The 15,991-nt window shown below is 41.8% G+C and overlaps 1 protein-coding gene across 4 annotated transcripts in view; it reads right to left on the bottom strand.

The window, feature by feature from the left end:
• Positions 1-15,991, bottom strand: part of gfra1a (gdnf family receptor alpha 1a) — a 79,763-nt gene that overhangs the window by 5,223 nt on the left and 58,549 nt on the right. For 2 of the 4 annotated variants that reach the window (XM_031872876.1, XM_031872892.1), the window contains 5 exons: positions 15,564-15,736; positions 13,818-13,927; positions 12,360-12,494; positions 6,328-6,509; positions 669-710 (listed from right to left, as the gene is read on the bottom strand). In XM_031872876.1, the coding sequence (XP_031728736.1) occupies positions 669-710; positions 6,328-6,509; positions 12,360-12,494; positions 13,818-13,927; positions 15,564-15,736 (642 nt within the window). Of the gene's footprint in view, positions 1-668; positions 716-6,327; positions 6,510-12,359; positions 12,495-13,817; positions 13,928-15,563; positions 15,737-15,991 lie in introns of all 4 variants that reach the window. The other 2 variants (XM_031872900.1, XM_031872882.1) reach the window with 2 other exon arrangements.

Below are 15,991 nucleotides of genomic sequence, written 5' to 3'. Positions count from 1 at the left end.
GACATTTCCAGTGAACTTTAAAAGCCACCAGATAAGCAACAATTCCATTTAAGCCTCAAAGGAACTACAAAGACCGGGAGTTTACAAAGGAGGCGGGAAGGATTGCCGCGGCAATCACAGTCAGCAGGAGGTCAGAGACTTCCAACGTCGAGGTCGGATTACAGTTTGTGATTATTTGATAGCTCGAGCAATTAAAAGTCTTTAATGAAATTGTTTGTTGGTGTAAAGGTGAATCGTTTTTAGAGTTCATCTCTCAACACATCCAGGTTTTGACAGGCTGTGATATTTCTTCCCAAATGGTAGTCTTACCGGGGGGTTCTTTGGTAGCACTTTTGACAAAGTGTCCCTATGTCATCAATACATAATATCCAAATGCACTGCAATAATCAGCTTGCTAAGAGTTGAAACATGCTTAACAGTCAACAATGGCTGCCCAGATGGTGAGATCCATTCCTTGAAACTATTCCAACCTTTAGTTAAATGAATATCTTCGAGTATTTTATTGTGCTCCACTCAAAGTTATGTAGTTTACTTAAACTGACCAGCTGCTTCGCTGGAAGTAGAAAGCTCTTTGTTCGACTAGAATAACATTTGTTATTCATTGGATACATTTTCTCATGAATCGAGTTTAAATTCATAAAATTAATTTTATTACATAATAGACTTACCACACAGAAGACACCATCAACAGTTGAGTTTGACTTCAATTTCTGCGCTTGCAACAGAAAGATAGAGAGAATCAGAATCCATGTTATGACACAAAACATCCACAAAAAACGTTTTGTTTGCCGCGATGATGATAAAAGATCCGAATGACAAACAGATTACATATTAATAAAGTTTCAAGGTGAACCCATTTCTTAAAGTTTTCACATTACATAAGGACAGAGAAGCATTTAAGCTCTTTGACAACTGAGAGCGCACAGAGGATCTGCAGTAATTAATTTGCTTTGATCGTCAATCGATGGAACAATCTGCGATCTAATCAGACTGAGCATATTCTGTCAATATGTTGACACAACAGGTACAAACATCACACACACACACACACACACACACACACGCACCCGTGTTCAAACACTGTGACTGAACTTCAAATAAGCATCACATTCAATCTGAACGTTTATGAATGCTCTGCGCTGATCCGATCACAACAACAGATTGGAAACTGACGCTAAAAAACCCAACCTACAATAATCTTGGATAGTTTACCTTGAGAGCCTGTTAAACCTTTACAGCCTCTCATATTCTCAGTCGGAGAAGACGAGTGAGGCTGAGCACAGAGGGACAGTCAAACCCAGACTTTGATTTCATCTCAGATTTATCATTCAATGGCTGTCGCACAGTCTTTGATTCTCTCTCTCTCTCTCTCTCTCTCACACACACACGCATGCAAACACATTTTCCACGTGTGTAAACGAAGGTTGGAGGCTGCTGTGTGTGCTTTGAGTGCTTGAATGTGTTCTTCATGTAACTTACTGCGTATTAATGCGCTGCCATTTCTATCAGTGTCTTCCAAAACAACTCTTTTGATTTGGTTTGGGATTGGCCAGCTCTGTGGTTAAGGTCTACCTACGTTTCGTTATCTAAAACTACTTTATTAAGGTTAACATTTGGAAAAAGAACCTTTCAGGGTTCAAAGAAACCAACAGTGAGTGGTTAGCAGGCAGTGGTTGAGGTCTGCATACGTTTGGGCAACTAAAACACTCGGTTAATACTTGGGACAGTAACACCATACCAAACTCCAAACATTCTTCTAGCCTACAAAGGCCATCACTAAACAATGTGAATGCTGCAGAATCATCCGAGATGAATGTAATTTCCACAAAGGCTGTACTGGAACTTTAGTATTTCCTGTATCTTTAAATGGAATCATATATAGTACATTGCTACATATTATATCAAGAATATCATAAGGATGCACCGTATTAAAGAGCACCGACTACAATTGTGTATTTGAGGCCTTATAGCTCCAGTTTAAATGAATGTATAAGGAAAAACGTGTGCAATCAAGTCATGAACCAGAAAAATAAATAAAAGCACAAACAAAATGTATTCAGCACACAATAATATTTCTCATTCTCTTTTACTCTTCGGGTATATTTGGTAAAAGGTAAAAGTGATTAGCACTTTAGTTGATTGCAAGCTAATGACGAGGCCTTGTAATCAGCATCTGAACATCTCGTTTTCTTTGCTTCTGTATTCGGTAAATAAAGCGTCTGATTAGAAGTTTTACAGTTTGTGTCTTGAGAGAAGATTTTCTCCGTTGCTTCTCTGCATTCAGTACAGATGCTATAAGTGAATGTATGAATGGCTTCTGGGTATTTATGCGTGTGTATATGTGTGTGTATATGTGTGTGTGTGTGTGAAGGTGTGACAGAATAATAAATGGCTTCACAGTATCGTGAATTCAGACCAAAAATAGGGATGTACAGGATGTTGCAGGCAATGTGATACAGAAAGCGAGTCACTGTATTCTGTTATTACACCTTTGCTTCAACACTAAATGAAAAAGAAAAAAGCTGAGGTGGAATGATGCCTATAAATCACGGTGTATTTGCAGTCCTCCGTATAAAGATCACAACAAAAGAGCAAGCCAGGAATTCAAAGTGTGGTAGCAACAAAAGAAAAGAAAAGAAAACCGATGTGAGGAACTCGATGATTAAACACAACAGTTTGTGTTTCCTGATGAGTACCCATCTGTGTTAGGAGTCATGGCTTAGATGTATTAGTTTTCACAACTCAGATAAAAACACAGAGAGATCATAACGATATTACACTTTTACAGCTCATCGCTAAAGTCTGAAATCCTGAGGGCACTTTGAGAGTTTCACAACACATTTGGAAATTTAAATGATACGCGAGTGAATCTTAGAACGTAGACTCCATTCCACTCCGAAGTAGGGCTCCATCTGCCACTGCTAATGTTTTTACTGCTGTAATGTCTCCACTGTGATTCAAAACTAACAAATTCAGCAATTTAGAGGCTCGTCTTGCCGCACGGACACAACTAACGGCACAATCTGTGATCCAAATGTAAACAAAAGGGTCAAGTAACTCAAGATCAGACCTTCCACTTCTACAAGTAAACAGAAAAGCTGTGAAATGTTTATCGATCTCGATTCATATCTAACAAATGCTGCATTTTAACTATCTTTTCTTACTTACCTCTAGTACAGTCTAGCCACGCAGACACTTTGGGTTTAACTTCCCCTTTACATCCAGCTTTGTGATTTCTGAGCTGGATGGATACAGTATCTTAAGATTTGTAAATCATGCCAGCATATGAAAACCATATAACCTTTGTATGTATCCTTCAATATTAAACATCTGCAATGCTTATTTTCCACTCACAAATATTTGTACGTCAACAAATTCAAATATATATTCTTGCCTTGTGTCCACGTGTTTTGCATTTGCCTAATACCTGCCTGTTCTGAAAAGTCACATTAGCATGAGGTAGATTTCCATATTTGTCCAGGGCACTTCCTGCCTGCTTGGGAGTCAACTGTATTCATAAGAACAGGCTGATGGAGCCCTGGGGCTTGCAAACTGTGTATGTGTGTGTGTGTGTGTGTGTGTATGTCTCTCCAGTCTACTATGTGTGTGTTTGTGTGTGTGTATAAGTCGTTTTATCTGTGGTGGGTTTGCTGTGGGGCCAACTCTGTTGTGTGATGAAACGTAAAAGCAGTCCTATAGGTTTTTAAATTTCCTCTCAAAACTCAAGACGAAGAAGTCGTGAAGAAAAAGTCGTGAAGAAGAAGAAGAAGAAGACATTCTAACGGCTCTGTGATGCGGTGCTTTGAGCTAACTGCTAGCTGCAACATGCTCACAATGACAATTTTAAAATGCTGTTGACAAGCAGATTTAAGGGTTACCATGTTCATCATCTTAGTTTAGCATGTTAGTCTGCTAACATTTGCTAATCAGCCCAAAACACAAATTAAATTTCATGACAATCAATTATTTGCTGTGGTATTGAAGTCTGAACCAGTCGACAGACCGACATGACTTAAAACACTAAGAACTACACTCTTTATTCCGTTGTCACAGATGAGTGAAACTTGAATTGAGAACATTGACGAACGGAAGGTATTTTTTCCTCACGTTCCTAAAAGAAACACTCGGAGCTGAGGAGCTTTTAACTGGTTTCACCTTCCGCTCTCCAATCTTCGATTCTTCTCTTTCAAGCTATGGAAAACGCACCACTGTAAGTGCTGCTGGGCTGTCGTTGGCTGGATGTGAAAGAACAGCAAGGTTCTGAGTCACTGGTTGATGGTTATTATTCTGCGTGTGTGTGAAAGAGAGAGATCAATGAGAAGAGCGGAGTGCATCTTCTCACAGGTCTTGTCCCTCGAGTGTGTCATTACAACAGCATAGCCTGCCTTGATGCCAACATACACACTCAAAATCCTACACACATGCAGTACACACTCCACTGAGGAACTGTACATGTACATATACACTAGAAAAGTGCTTCAACACAACTCTCTTATCAACTTGAACTTGACGTGCTATCAGAGCAGTGCCGACAGCACATACGCACCACTACACAAGCAAAGCTCATTATCAGTGCAGACTGTGTAAGCGTGTCAGCGCACTGGCATTTGTGTGTGTTTGTCTGTAATTGCATCTGTCTGCAATATCTGTCTGTGTGAACTAAAGCTGCAGGACAGTATGCCTGCAAATCAGTATGTGTGTAGGGCCGGGTCTAGAATAAAGCTTTTAGCTTTTGGCCAACAAAATTAAATCGCTTTTTACAATAGCATTTTGCTACATTTATTATTTAGCACGTCATCTTGGTCTCGCATGCGCTTCTCAATCAATATTATAGTAGTGTGCTGTATTTTAGGGATGGCAACTGTTTTGGTTAACTCTCACCGCTCTCATCAAGCCCGTTTCCAGCAATATCATGGAGCTGCTTTCAGTGTAAAAGCTGATAGACAGAGCACCAAACTGCATACAAACAAAAGCTAGCAACTAGCTTGTGAACATAGTGGTGCTAAAGAGCCAGGTGTTACCTTTCGGAGATGGTGGAGAACAAAACAGAGGTAAAAGAAGTGTGCATTTAAATGAAGAGTCGTGAATGCTTATGTCTTCTGGATATGTAAATAAGCAATTGTTTACATCTTGTTCTACTGCCCCCCCCCCCCCTCCCCAAGTGCCAAAACAATCAAAAACTGTATTTTGAAAAGTGAATAAAGGTATTTGTTATTTCTGAGTATGCTCAGTTAAGAAACACACAAACTGCTGCTGTTTAAACATCTGCAGGGGAAAACTGGTGATTTTAAGCCACAACATAAACAATACCCTCCTATGCAGTGTGGAGCATCATGAACAATAACAGCAACATGAAGTGGTGCTTTTAAAGAAGATTGTACTTAATGATTAATGTGGATTTCAGTTTGAAATTGCTGCAGGATTTTCTGTTTCCGCGGGTAAACAATGACTTTGTGTAATTTCATGACGCTTCATCGGGTTGCAGTATTATTAAATGTGAAATAGCTCTCAGTCCCTGTCATCGCTCTGCTGGTAATGACGGTATTATCCCCACTTCCTCCCCGACCCAGGGGGAGCCCATCACCGCTGCTCAGGATTGCTGCTTGTGATCCCCCAGTTTCATCAGCCGGATAACTGTTGTTCCTGTAGAGCAGGAGTGGCTGCTCCAACTGTCAGTGCCTTATCGGGCACAATGGGGTTGGCACACACGAGTGTGTCAACAGCCGGACTGACGAGGGTGAAGGAGACCACGAGCACAACACGCAGTCGTATTTTATGTACCAATACTTTCGCTAAATGATTTACTGCAGTGAGATGCTGCTGGCCCTGCAGGAAAACAGAGTACAATTTGGAACCATTTTACCAGCTATAATGATAAAAACTAACTATTTTGGAAAAGTTACAACAACAGTCTCCACCTTGCTGGTGTTATCAATTGTTAAATTGTTGTTTTCCTTATTATTTCAGTGGTGATTTATGACAATAATGGAGCCAGTCTGAAAGTAAAAAGAGAGTGAAGAGGCAGTGAGGTAACAGAAACGGAGAGCAGCAGCAGATGAACAGACACTGGAGACATATGGACAGAGAGACTGATAGATCTGCAGGTGAGATAAAGAGCATACGGGATTCAGAACCTTCGTCCATCTGTAACATCTTTCATTCTAGCACACAAAAGAAATAAAACATGTTTTGAAATGTTTTCATGTTATGGGATCAGATTTGTCCCAGACTGACTGGAAACCTTGAGCCTCCGAACACAGTCGGCCTCTGAATCCAAAACCAGCTTGTGCGTGTGTGTGTGTGTGTGTGTGTGTGTGTGTGTCTAACCTGTAGGCTGCCACAGAAGTGGTAGATGCCAGGGTTTGTGTTGATGGTGTTGTCGATGGTGTTGGGGTTGCGTTCACGGTTCCTCTGGTAGGGGGTGGTGGTGGAGGTGGTGGTCTGGACAGGGGACATCGGCTGCCACACTCCCACATCCGTCCCATTCCCAAAGGCCTGGACGGCATTACCTGCACAGGGAAAGTGACGGACGGACTTTATAGCTGTGAACAACAAATACGTTTTAGCGTGTAGGTTAGGGGGTGGACATAAAGCAAGTCAGTAGACAATCAAGGCAAACAAACTAATGCTTGAGGTTAACTGCATTAACCCATACAACCGGCGGTGATTTAAACCAACAAGTGTATCCTGACTACGATGTTAACGTTATGTTTTACTCGGATTAAATGCTCCAAACACTTCACCTGACGAGTGAAAAGCTGGATCTCATCATGAATCACGTGCTTGTTGGTCCCCATGTTAGAATAAAGCTTTGTATCGCACCGGCCTAAACCACAATTAAAGGCGAGTTAGAAGGTACTTAAGTTTTGTTATCACTTCCCCCACATTATAAATTCACCACACAGTCAAAAACCTGAGTGCTGAGGTGGCTATTTACCATTAGAGTCCATTAGTGGCCCTATTAATAGCGTTCTATGGCTTTGATGTAAAAGACACACACATCAGAGGAAAGCTGAGCTTTACAGAGCTGCTGTTTGAACGTAATGATATTCTTCCCTCCAACAGTGAATTATGACTCTGATACTGACGTAAAGGAAAGAAGAGCTGATCTGCATAACGGCTCTTTAACCCTACTGAAATAAGTCTACATGATGTACAGCATATATTCACATTAGATGGTGGATAAGCTGATTGGTTTTCAGTGTATTCCTTACAGTATATATATATATATATATATACTGTAAGTAAAAAAACAGACCAAAAAGTTGTATCATCAAATGAACATAAATAATACTGACCAACCTTTCAGAGATGTGGTCGTGCCATTCCACATGTATTCAAAATAAGCTATGCAAATTAATTTAACAATCAATCAATAGATAAAAACGTACCATCACAAGCTGTCTTTATCTCATATCAAAATAAAAACATCTTCTCATACAGAGGTTAATAACGGCAGCTTTCATTGTTCATTCCTTTCTGTTCCTCTCTCTGCACAAATACTCCAAACACCTTAAACAACTCCTGCTTTTGAATTCAAAGCATTCATTCAAGTGTGAATCACAACAAGTGATGTTGGCTTTTATGTATAATTTGAGCACCTGTCTGAATAACTGCTGTCTCTCTGAATATGATGTTGGCACCAGCCGGAGGACATGAAGTCGTTCAAGTCAACATTCAACGTTTGTTTCTTTAATTCATGGATACAATATCTCTCCCAAACACAAACGGGCCCGAAACAAAGAGTCAGTAGGTCAGAAAACACTCATACGAGTCATTCTTCTTGTTGTTTTGGCATAACCTCTTGCTGAGGAGGTAACAGGTAAGTTGTGAGTCTCTTTGGATTTTGTGAGTCTGAAGTCGGCAAATGTGCTGACTCAAGTCCACGATTCCACACTGTGGCATCTTACAGCCCTCTTTTTATGTATTTTACTGTGTCGGAGCCCCGAAAATGGATAGTGATGACCAGTTACTGCTGTACGTTGTGCAGAGTAAGACATCAAGATAATGATGTAAATAATAAGAATAAGAAAAGAGTAGAAAGGTGGCTGTTGTTGTGCTCCACAGCTGTGGTACTGTTGTTCATTCCAACACAACGTGTACGTGCATGTTGATACATTTGTTGGAGTGGACTGACTGAAACACGTGTTGTTCAGAGTTACTGTGGGCAGCGTGGTCTCTTCTCTTTCTGTTCCTTCCCTTCCGCTAAAACTTACCCTGCCCTCAAAAGAACCTTTGAGTTAGTTCCACTCGGCACATTTAATAAACGTGACTATTAATCTTGAACTAAGTAGATCCGGACACTCCCTGACTTCATCTGCTGTGCTGGATTTACCTCTGGTGAGACCAGACATCCCAAAAGATGGAAAGTCTCTCTCTCTCTCTCTCTCTCTCTCTCTCTCTCTCTTTCTCACACTCCCTCTCTCTCTCTCACACACACTGACCAAGAAGTAAATATAATAAACATAAATTTGTGATGACTGAAGAGAAATAATAAAACCATGCATTGGTATTTTATTGGTTATTAGTCCAATTCATATACTTTGTTTTCTAAGTGCATTTGTGTATGTATGTGCTGTTGGAAGGGATTAGAGCAGCACATATAATGGGACGAGCCCATCTGAAATAAACTGCCATTTGGAACAAATCATTTTCTTCAAACTCAACAATGCTACTTTCATTTTCTAGTAAAATAAATGAATGGTAAAAAGCTGGCGACATGTGCTGCCGTTCATATCTGAGATGCACTAATCAGCACAAAATAAGTCATTTTTGTCAATACCCTGCAGCCCTGATACGTGCGACTTTGCCCATGAGTGTGCATATTTAATTTTTGCTTATGTGTGTGAGCATGCGATTGTGTAGCTGGTAGCTTTGTGCGGAGACAGCAGAAGGCTGATGAGCATATTGTCAGTGTTGATGGACTCTTTCCTGGCTCCTCTGCCTCCTCACCTGAGGCTCAATTATACTCACATCACAGTGACTGTGTGTGAAAAACTGTTAGCATCTCAAATTAAGTGTCAGGATGTAAGACATACATGTCTGCTTATTTGATATCTTTTTTTTGAAAATTTAAATTAAAACTTCGACACTGTCTGACATCTCTGGATTCATAAACTCTCCAAATTGTTATGACCGTATATGTCATATATAATTGACGTCGCTCTTAAAGACGGCTCAGAGGCATGTCTCATTTTGTTAAATGCGTGTTAACTTGACTCATCTCCCACACCCTCCCCCAGCTGCTCGTATCTCCTGTGGGCGGGACTAAGACGAGGAGAGGAGGCGAGGAAAGGAGTTGAGCATGCACAAACTGTGAAATGGGAAAAGCCCTTAGTCTCATTATTTTAAGTGAAAGCTCTCCTGGGAGAGGCTGCTTGCTTCTACAGCCAATCACCGATTCCAGGAAGGGATGACATCAGCACACGATCTGAAACCACATTAGGTGAGTATCACCTTGTAAAAAAACTGCCGTTATTGTCCTTATTCTAAACCCTAAAAAGAAAGTCTCAACCATCAAACAGCCCTTTTGTGGAGTGATGATCAGAACAAATGTCCTTACTTTCCAGAAATATCCCACTTTCCCACTTTCAAGGTCTAAAAACTGGTCCTCAGGAAGATAAAAGTACACACACACACACACACACACAAATTAATTTCACCTTCACAAAAGCAAACAGCACATTTCAACAAACATGATATCATCTTCCCGCTGCAGCAGATATTTGTGTGGGAAGTATGGGTTTGCCCCTCACAGATGTCTACATCACCACTTTATCTCACTTTACATGTACGACATTCGCTGTAATACTAGAATCACCATCACGCGGGATGGTGTGACCTTTGCATATTTAGTACGTATTCCGGAAATGGGTCATTTTGCTTGACTTTGTCATAGCTAATAGACATATGACATGAGCTGATAGGTGTCTGTCACAGTATGACATGTATACATATAAGAGCAGAGCATTCATCCCAGGCAATCATCTCCCATCTCTGAACAATACAGCATCCAAAGTGCAGTATAAGTATCACAGAAAGTCCTCTCTCTCTCTCAGTCTTTCCATATTCTCTCTTTCCGTCTCTTCTCGCTCGTTCCCTCTCGTAGCTTCTCTTTAGTCATGACCCTGTAACCGGCGTGTGTCAGGATCTTCAGAGTTGTCAGTTCCAGTTACTGCTGAGCAAGCTTAATTAGAGCGCATAGAAGGAGGGTATGAAAGGAGGACATGGAGACAGAGAGACGGGATGAGCCGAAAGAAGCGACGTGAAGCACGAGCGGGAGAACAAGTACAGGGGAAGGAAGGGGTTGTAATGGTAAAATGAGTAAGCAGTAAAGGAAGAGAGAGAGAGAGAGAGAATTGTTCCTCCACTTTGCCCTTCGCTTGGCTCCCCACAGTGAATAAAAGCAAATAATAGATATATAGAGAGAGCTTGTTTTAACCCACATTAACACACGCTGATATTGCAAATCTCACGTTGACACACTGAAACACACGTATATGACTGTGCGGAACATGCAGAAGCAAAGACATGTACATCTCACAAATACACTTACTGAGAAACACACACACACACACACACACACACACACACACTGACTGTAGCAGCCCTTATTATCTGCTGCAGACCAACCTCGTTAACCCTGACTGGTAAAAAGACAACAGAGCAGAGAAAACAAGAGGAGGGAGGAAAAAAAAACAGATAATAGAGGAGGAGAGGACAAATGAGTGAGTGAAAGAGAGAAGAGTTTATCTGGTAACTGTCATTCTGAACCACCAGCAGAAACTCACCCACCTCATTGAGACTATGACTCATTATTCTGAACGCGCGCCATTTTCCAGCAATACACCTACTCAGGAACCTATCGACCAATTGACTGATTGATTGAACAAAACACATCACCAAAAAGCTGTGTCCCAACCCATTAGTATTTAATTCAAGCAGCTACAGCCAATCTAAGGTTCTGTTATACTTCCATAGGACTGGGGTTCAATCATTTTATGAAACCAAAATCCCTTCAAATCTCTTATTGAATCTATTTGGGTTCAGCTTTCGCCGAGTCTGCTCACTGCTGCAGAGTTTGATAGAGATACTTTTCTTTTTCATCTTTGGTTGAGGAGAGAAACCCGGCTATAAGAAAGAACAGCAAGCAGACAGCTGAATCCCATTTGGACTAAAGGAAGTCATAATTGGATGAATATAAAAGGTCTTCCACCTGTGTGCAGTTGTTTTGGCTGATAAAAAGAAGTAGAGATCAAAACTTGAGATCTGGTGGCCTCAGCGCTAAACACATCCAGCTATTTCATCAACATCGGCCATTAAAACCCAACCCTGACTGCCACACTTCGTAGACAATAGGCGTACTTTCACATGACATTCTAGTTGCAATCATTGCCAATAATCTATTTATTGACAGTTCATTCATCCCTTTCTATCCCTATTATGAATATGACAATCCATGTTAGGATCACTTTTTGTTTTCGTGAGCTAATCATTTAGAATGAACACAGATCTCATCATTTAAAAAGGATTAATTTTCCTCATTGTAACAATGAGAATGATTTCATGCCGAGTCTGTTGCCATCCAATCAAGTAGTCTCCTGGAATCCTTAAACCAAGCGTAAGTGATTACAAACATTCGTTCAGCTCGGGCGTTGTCGAGCAAGACACTGTCTCCGTGGCCCCATGTTCTGACCTCCGAACAGTAATCAATGAGGAATCACATTACACTTAAACTGTGTTGTGGAGGAAAGCAGCTGGCTGACTGACAACCGAGTGTACGGCCAAAGCAAAAGGTGCAGGATTAGCTCTGATTACAGAGAAACACACAATAAATCTGGCTCTTATCTCCACAGCGCGGTGAGAATGTCCTGCAACTTATGCATCTTGGCTGGTTATGGGTGTGTGTATGTGTATGTGTGTGTGGGGATAGAGAAAGACAGTGTGTGTGTGTGTGTGTGTGTTTGAGGTGGGTTGTTAATTAAAGTGGTTGTGTAAGAGGGCTGGATGAAAAAGCCGCTTTCTGTCAAAGATCTGGAGCAGGAGTCCTGCTACAGCTTTTGGGCATACACACACAAACGAACACACACACATTCCGACCGAGTGGTGCAATGTGACTGGTTCCTCTATAATGCAGAGGGATAACAATGCAAGCACGGCAAAGGGATATATTTGGTTAGAAGGAGAGAGCGAGAGAAGGAGAGACAAGAGAAGAAAAGAGAGGATAAAAGAGGAGCAGAGCCGAGTGGATGGATGGAGACAGAGAGTGAACCGAAAACAGAAAAAGACTAAAGTAGAATAGAAAAGAATAGAACAGTGAGCAGCTGGTCCGACAGCAGCCGGGCAGAGGGTTAACTTACGGAGGCAGGTGTTCTCGGTGAAAAACTCGGTGAACTTGTCACACTCGTCCTTGTTGTTGCCGCTGTTGCTGCAGTCGCAGAAGGGTGAGACGCTGATTTTGGGCAAGCGCAGGTAGTTGGGAGTCATCACGGTACCTGCAGCAGGTGGATGGAACAATTCATTCATCTGTCTTTGATCTCTACACGAGGATTCTCTCTAAATTACAGTCGAGAATCCCAATATGCTGCCGACTGCCGAGAAAAGAAAAAGGATATTAAACCGTTTAGGACTCAAGTTATCATCCTCCTTCTGTGTTAAAAGATGAATGCCATAATAACAAAGCTAACTCCTCGTTACATTTATTTCTCCTTCCCGGGAACACGAGTAACGCAGTGTGGTGGAGTTTCTTCAGGAAGCCGGAATGAGGAATGGGCTTCCTCCATGCGAGGGAGAGTAAATAGCTTCAGTCAGTGATTTCTCACTCCACCAATGGATGGTTCTCTGGTGCTGGCTGCGCCCCCAAAACAAGGCCTTTTTGGTTTTGCAGCACGCAGAATGAATTGCCACCGTGTGGACAGTGCGATAGTATGTGCGATCCAGGACGCAATGGGTTGTGAGGACGGTTCGGAAGGTCAAAATACTGACTGAGACTGGGATTAGATTAAATGAATTTGGAGTTGTGTCCATCATTTCGGTTGATTACAACATTGTTTTCACCAAGTTTATTGCTGAGATCTGAAAACAAAAGCGGGCTAGTTTAAGATACTTGCGCAGTCAGATGATCAAACAGTTTGTATACAAACCTCCAGATTAGACAAACTATAATGGAGGCACAGGACTGTGACTCAATATGTTCATTGCAAACAGTCATCATCACCATTACGGACCCACTTCCTGCTTCTCCTTTGACCTGCTGTACTTCTACAGATACAGGTTTTCTGTTCCATCAGAGATTACTACCACAACTTCGAAGAGTAATCACTTCAAGTTGTACCCCCAAATAAAGTGGTTAAATAAATAGTCTACAACTTGACTGCTCATTTTATAGTCTTGTCAGACTTGGAAGTGATGTTGCAGCGTTTCCAAAATCACGGCAGTTTTTTTTCTCGCTACAACTTTAGCGTTACCTTGGTGGGATCTCATCTGCACTCTAGAAGTTTCGTTCATTCCAAGCTGACACATCTTAACGAAGACTTCCTTGGAGATCATCTGTGGTGTTCTGTTTTTACTTAATGTAATCCATTTCAATCAGGACCTTTTATGTATTTAAACTTATTTTGGCTATCAAATGCGTGTACCCAGATTTCAGCATTTACTTTGGTTAGTGCAACATTGTCATAAGCAAAAAGACATAACAAAAATAAGATCCAAATTGTCAGAAATAATATCCTTTAAAGACATCATGAAAGAAAATTAACAACAATCCACAGAGTGGAATGCTGAGACTAGGCCGACCAATAACAATGAAGCGTGCTCACCAATCAGACCCGAGTACGAGAGGAGGCAGTCTGCGTAGTTCTCCTTCAGGCAGCCCGACAGCGAGCGAGGCTCCGGCTGGCAGTTGACAAAGAAGTCAGCCAGTCGTGACCTGCAACACAAACAGATCCAAACTTATTTCAGAGCCAGACATGATTGTAGCTCCAACAGATTTTATATGAGAAATTCAGATGGCCAATGTGATTGGAATGAGCAGCAAAATGGCGGGTCCAAATGCGCGGCGGCTCAAAGTAATTTCTCTCGATGCAATTAGCCTTCTTAATGTCTGCCTCCAGTGGAGTAAGATGGCCCTCTTACGTATGCTGCTGCGGCGGCTCTAATATCCTGGAATGAATGAGGCTAAAGGCAAATTCCCCACCAAGTCTGTTCTGTTTCATTTACTGCCTTCACAAATGTTTGTTTACACTTTTGCCACAGGTGCAGTGGCACGTGAAATTGAAATGGAGTTTGGCTTCCAAAGGAATTCACCATTTTAGGTGAGATTGAATGTGTACTTTGACACGAAACAAAGCCTTCGAATGTCACTTTTCAAATGCAACATCTTTATGGAAAAGTGATATGTTGCATCTGAATGTCACAGTGACAGCCAGCTACCAGGATGTGTGGACGCAAGCACGTCCTAAAACAAACACACACACTCGCATATACGTGCACTCACAGTGTGCTCTATCTAATCACACCAAACCGGTGCGGAGCGGAGCGGCGCGCGGTGAGAGTTGTCAGAGCAGCCAGTATACTACACCTGACATATGATGAGGGCGCTCGTGGAAATGCATGGCTTTAATCTATCTGTACTAACTGACAAATGGACTGGGAGGAAGCTGTGCTGCAGTGAGACCTGTTGTTCAGCCCTGAGCGTATGTCTGACGGATAGACAGCGCAACGGGAAGAAAAAAGAAAAGGAAAAGGAAAAGACAGAGATGGACGGACGGATAGAAAGTTGCAGTTTGGATTTACTACTGTCATGCTGTCCGTGTGTGAATCTGAGCCTTGAGGCGATTTCTTTCTGCTGGTGTTGGCACTGCAGTGACTACACAATGTAAGGAGGTGTCCAAGGGGCACGATTTGTGCCTGTGTGTACTTGTACAATGTGGGGACACGGTCTCATTATGGGGACTCACCTTACATTTGGGTAAAAATATTAAGTTTTAGGGGTTAAGACTTTATTGTTAAGATTAGTGTTCCTGCTCAGTTAAGGTTAACACAGCCTAATTTAAACGGGTGAGATATATGAAAAATTCACCGCCCGTGCATTTGTCACGATCGGGAATATTAGCTTAAGAGACCCAAAACGTTTTTTTTGCCCCAGGCTGTAAACATGTTTATTCCTGCTGTAAACATTGTACCATGGGGGGCTGCAGGGATTCGCTCACATTTGGAGCCAGCCTCAAGCGGCCATTTGAGGAACTGCAGTTTAGTGCACTTCTATGTTGGCTTCATTTTGCAGAACCCGAGGTTGCCGCTTGGTTTCGATATGCGCTTCATTCGTAGTGTGTTTCGTTTTACGTTTCAGTATAGTGCTGGTTTCTTATGGATCTGGGGGTTAGGTTTTCAATCATAAACTCTGGCGTCCACAGTTTGCACCTGGCCGGGTACATTCGCTGTGCGTCATTCCCCATCTCTCTGTTCCAGAATTTCCAATCATGTCTTTTTTATTGTCTAATAAATGCTGAAAAAAATGCCCTCAGAATACACGAAAATAACATACAGAAAATACAATTTCCCACCTGCAGATGTAGTTGGTCTTGCAAGAGGCCTGCAGTTCCAGACAGTTGGGTTTCTGTTTTTCTTCATACGAGCAGACGGGGACGATGGTCTGACGCCTGCGTTCAGAACATGCTGTCTGGTCGCTAATCGGGCACGAGCAGTACAGCATGCCGTAGCTGTGCTTCGGAGGAACCTGTGTGGCACAAGACAACACAACGTTAACCGTACCAGCCAAATGCAAGACCTCCTTTTTATTCTCGTTTTGGTCATTTTTCTTTGCCAATCAGAAACACTTCTTTCCCTTAGATTTTCTGTTGATGTTTTTTCTTTGTTGACCACCCACATTGGCTATTGTTACTAATGTTAACTAAGTATTTCCTCTGTCCAAACAAACTGATTATGACATTGTTGGAAATTGGAAACTCATCACTTAATATTGTGCTGGAGG

Source organism: Anarrhichthys ocellatus, unplaced genomic scaffold, assembly GCF_004355925.1.
Source record: "Anarrhichthys ocellatus isolate YVR2014 unplaced genomic scaffold, GSC_Weel_1.0 scaffold3, whole genome shotgun sequence".
In the NCBI taxonomy this organism is placed as follows: Eukaryota; Metazoa; Chordata; class Actinopteri; order Perciformes; family Anarhichadidae; genus Anarrhichthys; species Anarrhichthys ocellatus.
Note: the sequence above shows the minus strand (reverse complement) of the source record. Positions and strands in the feature narration are given on the sequence as shown.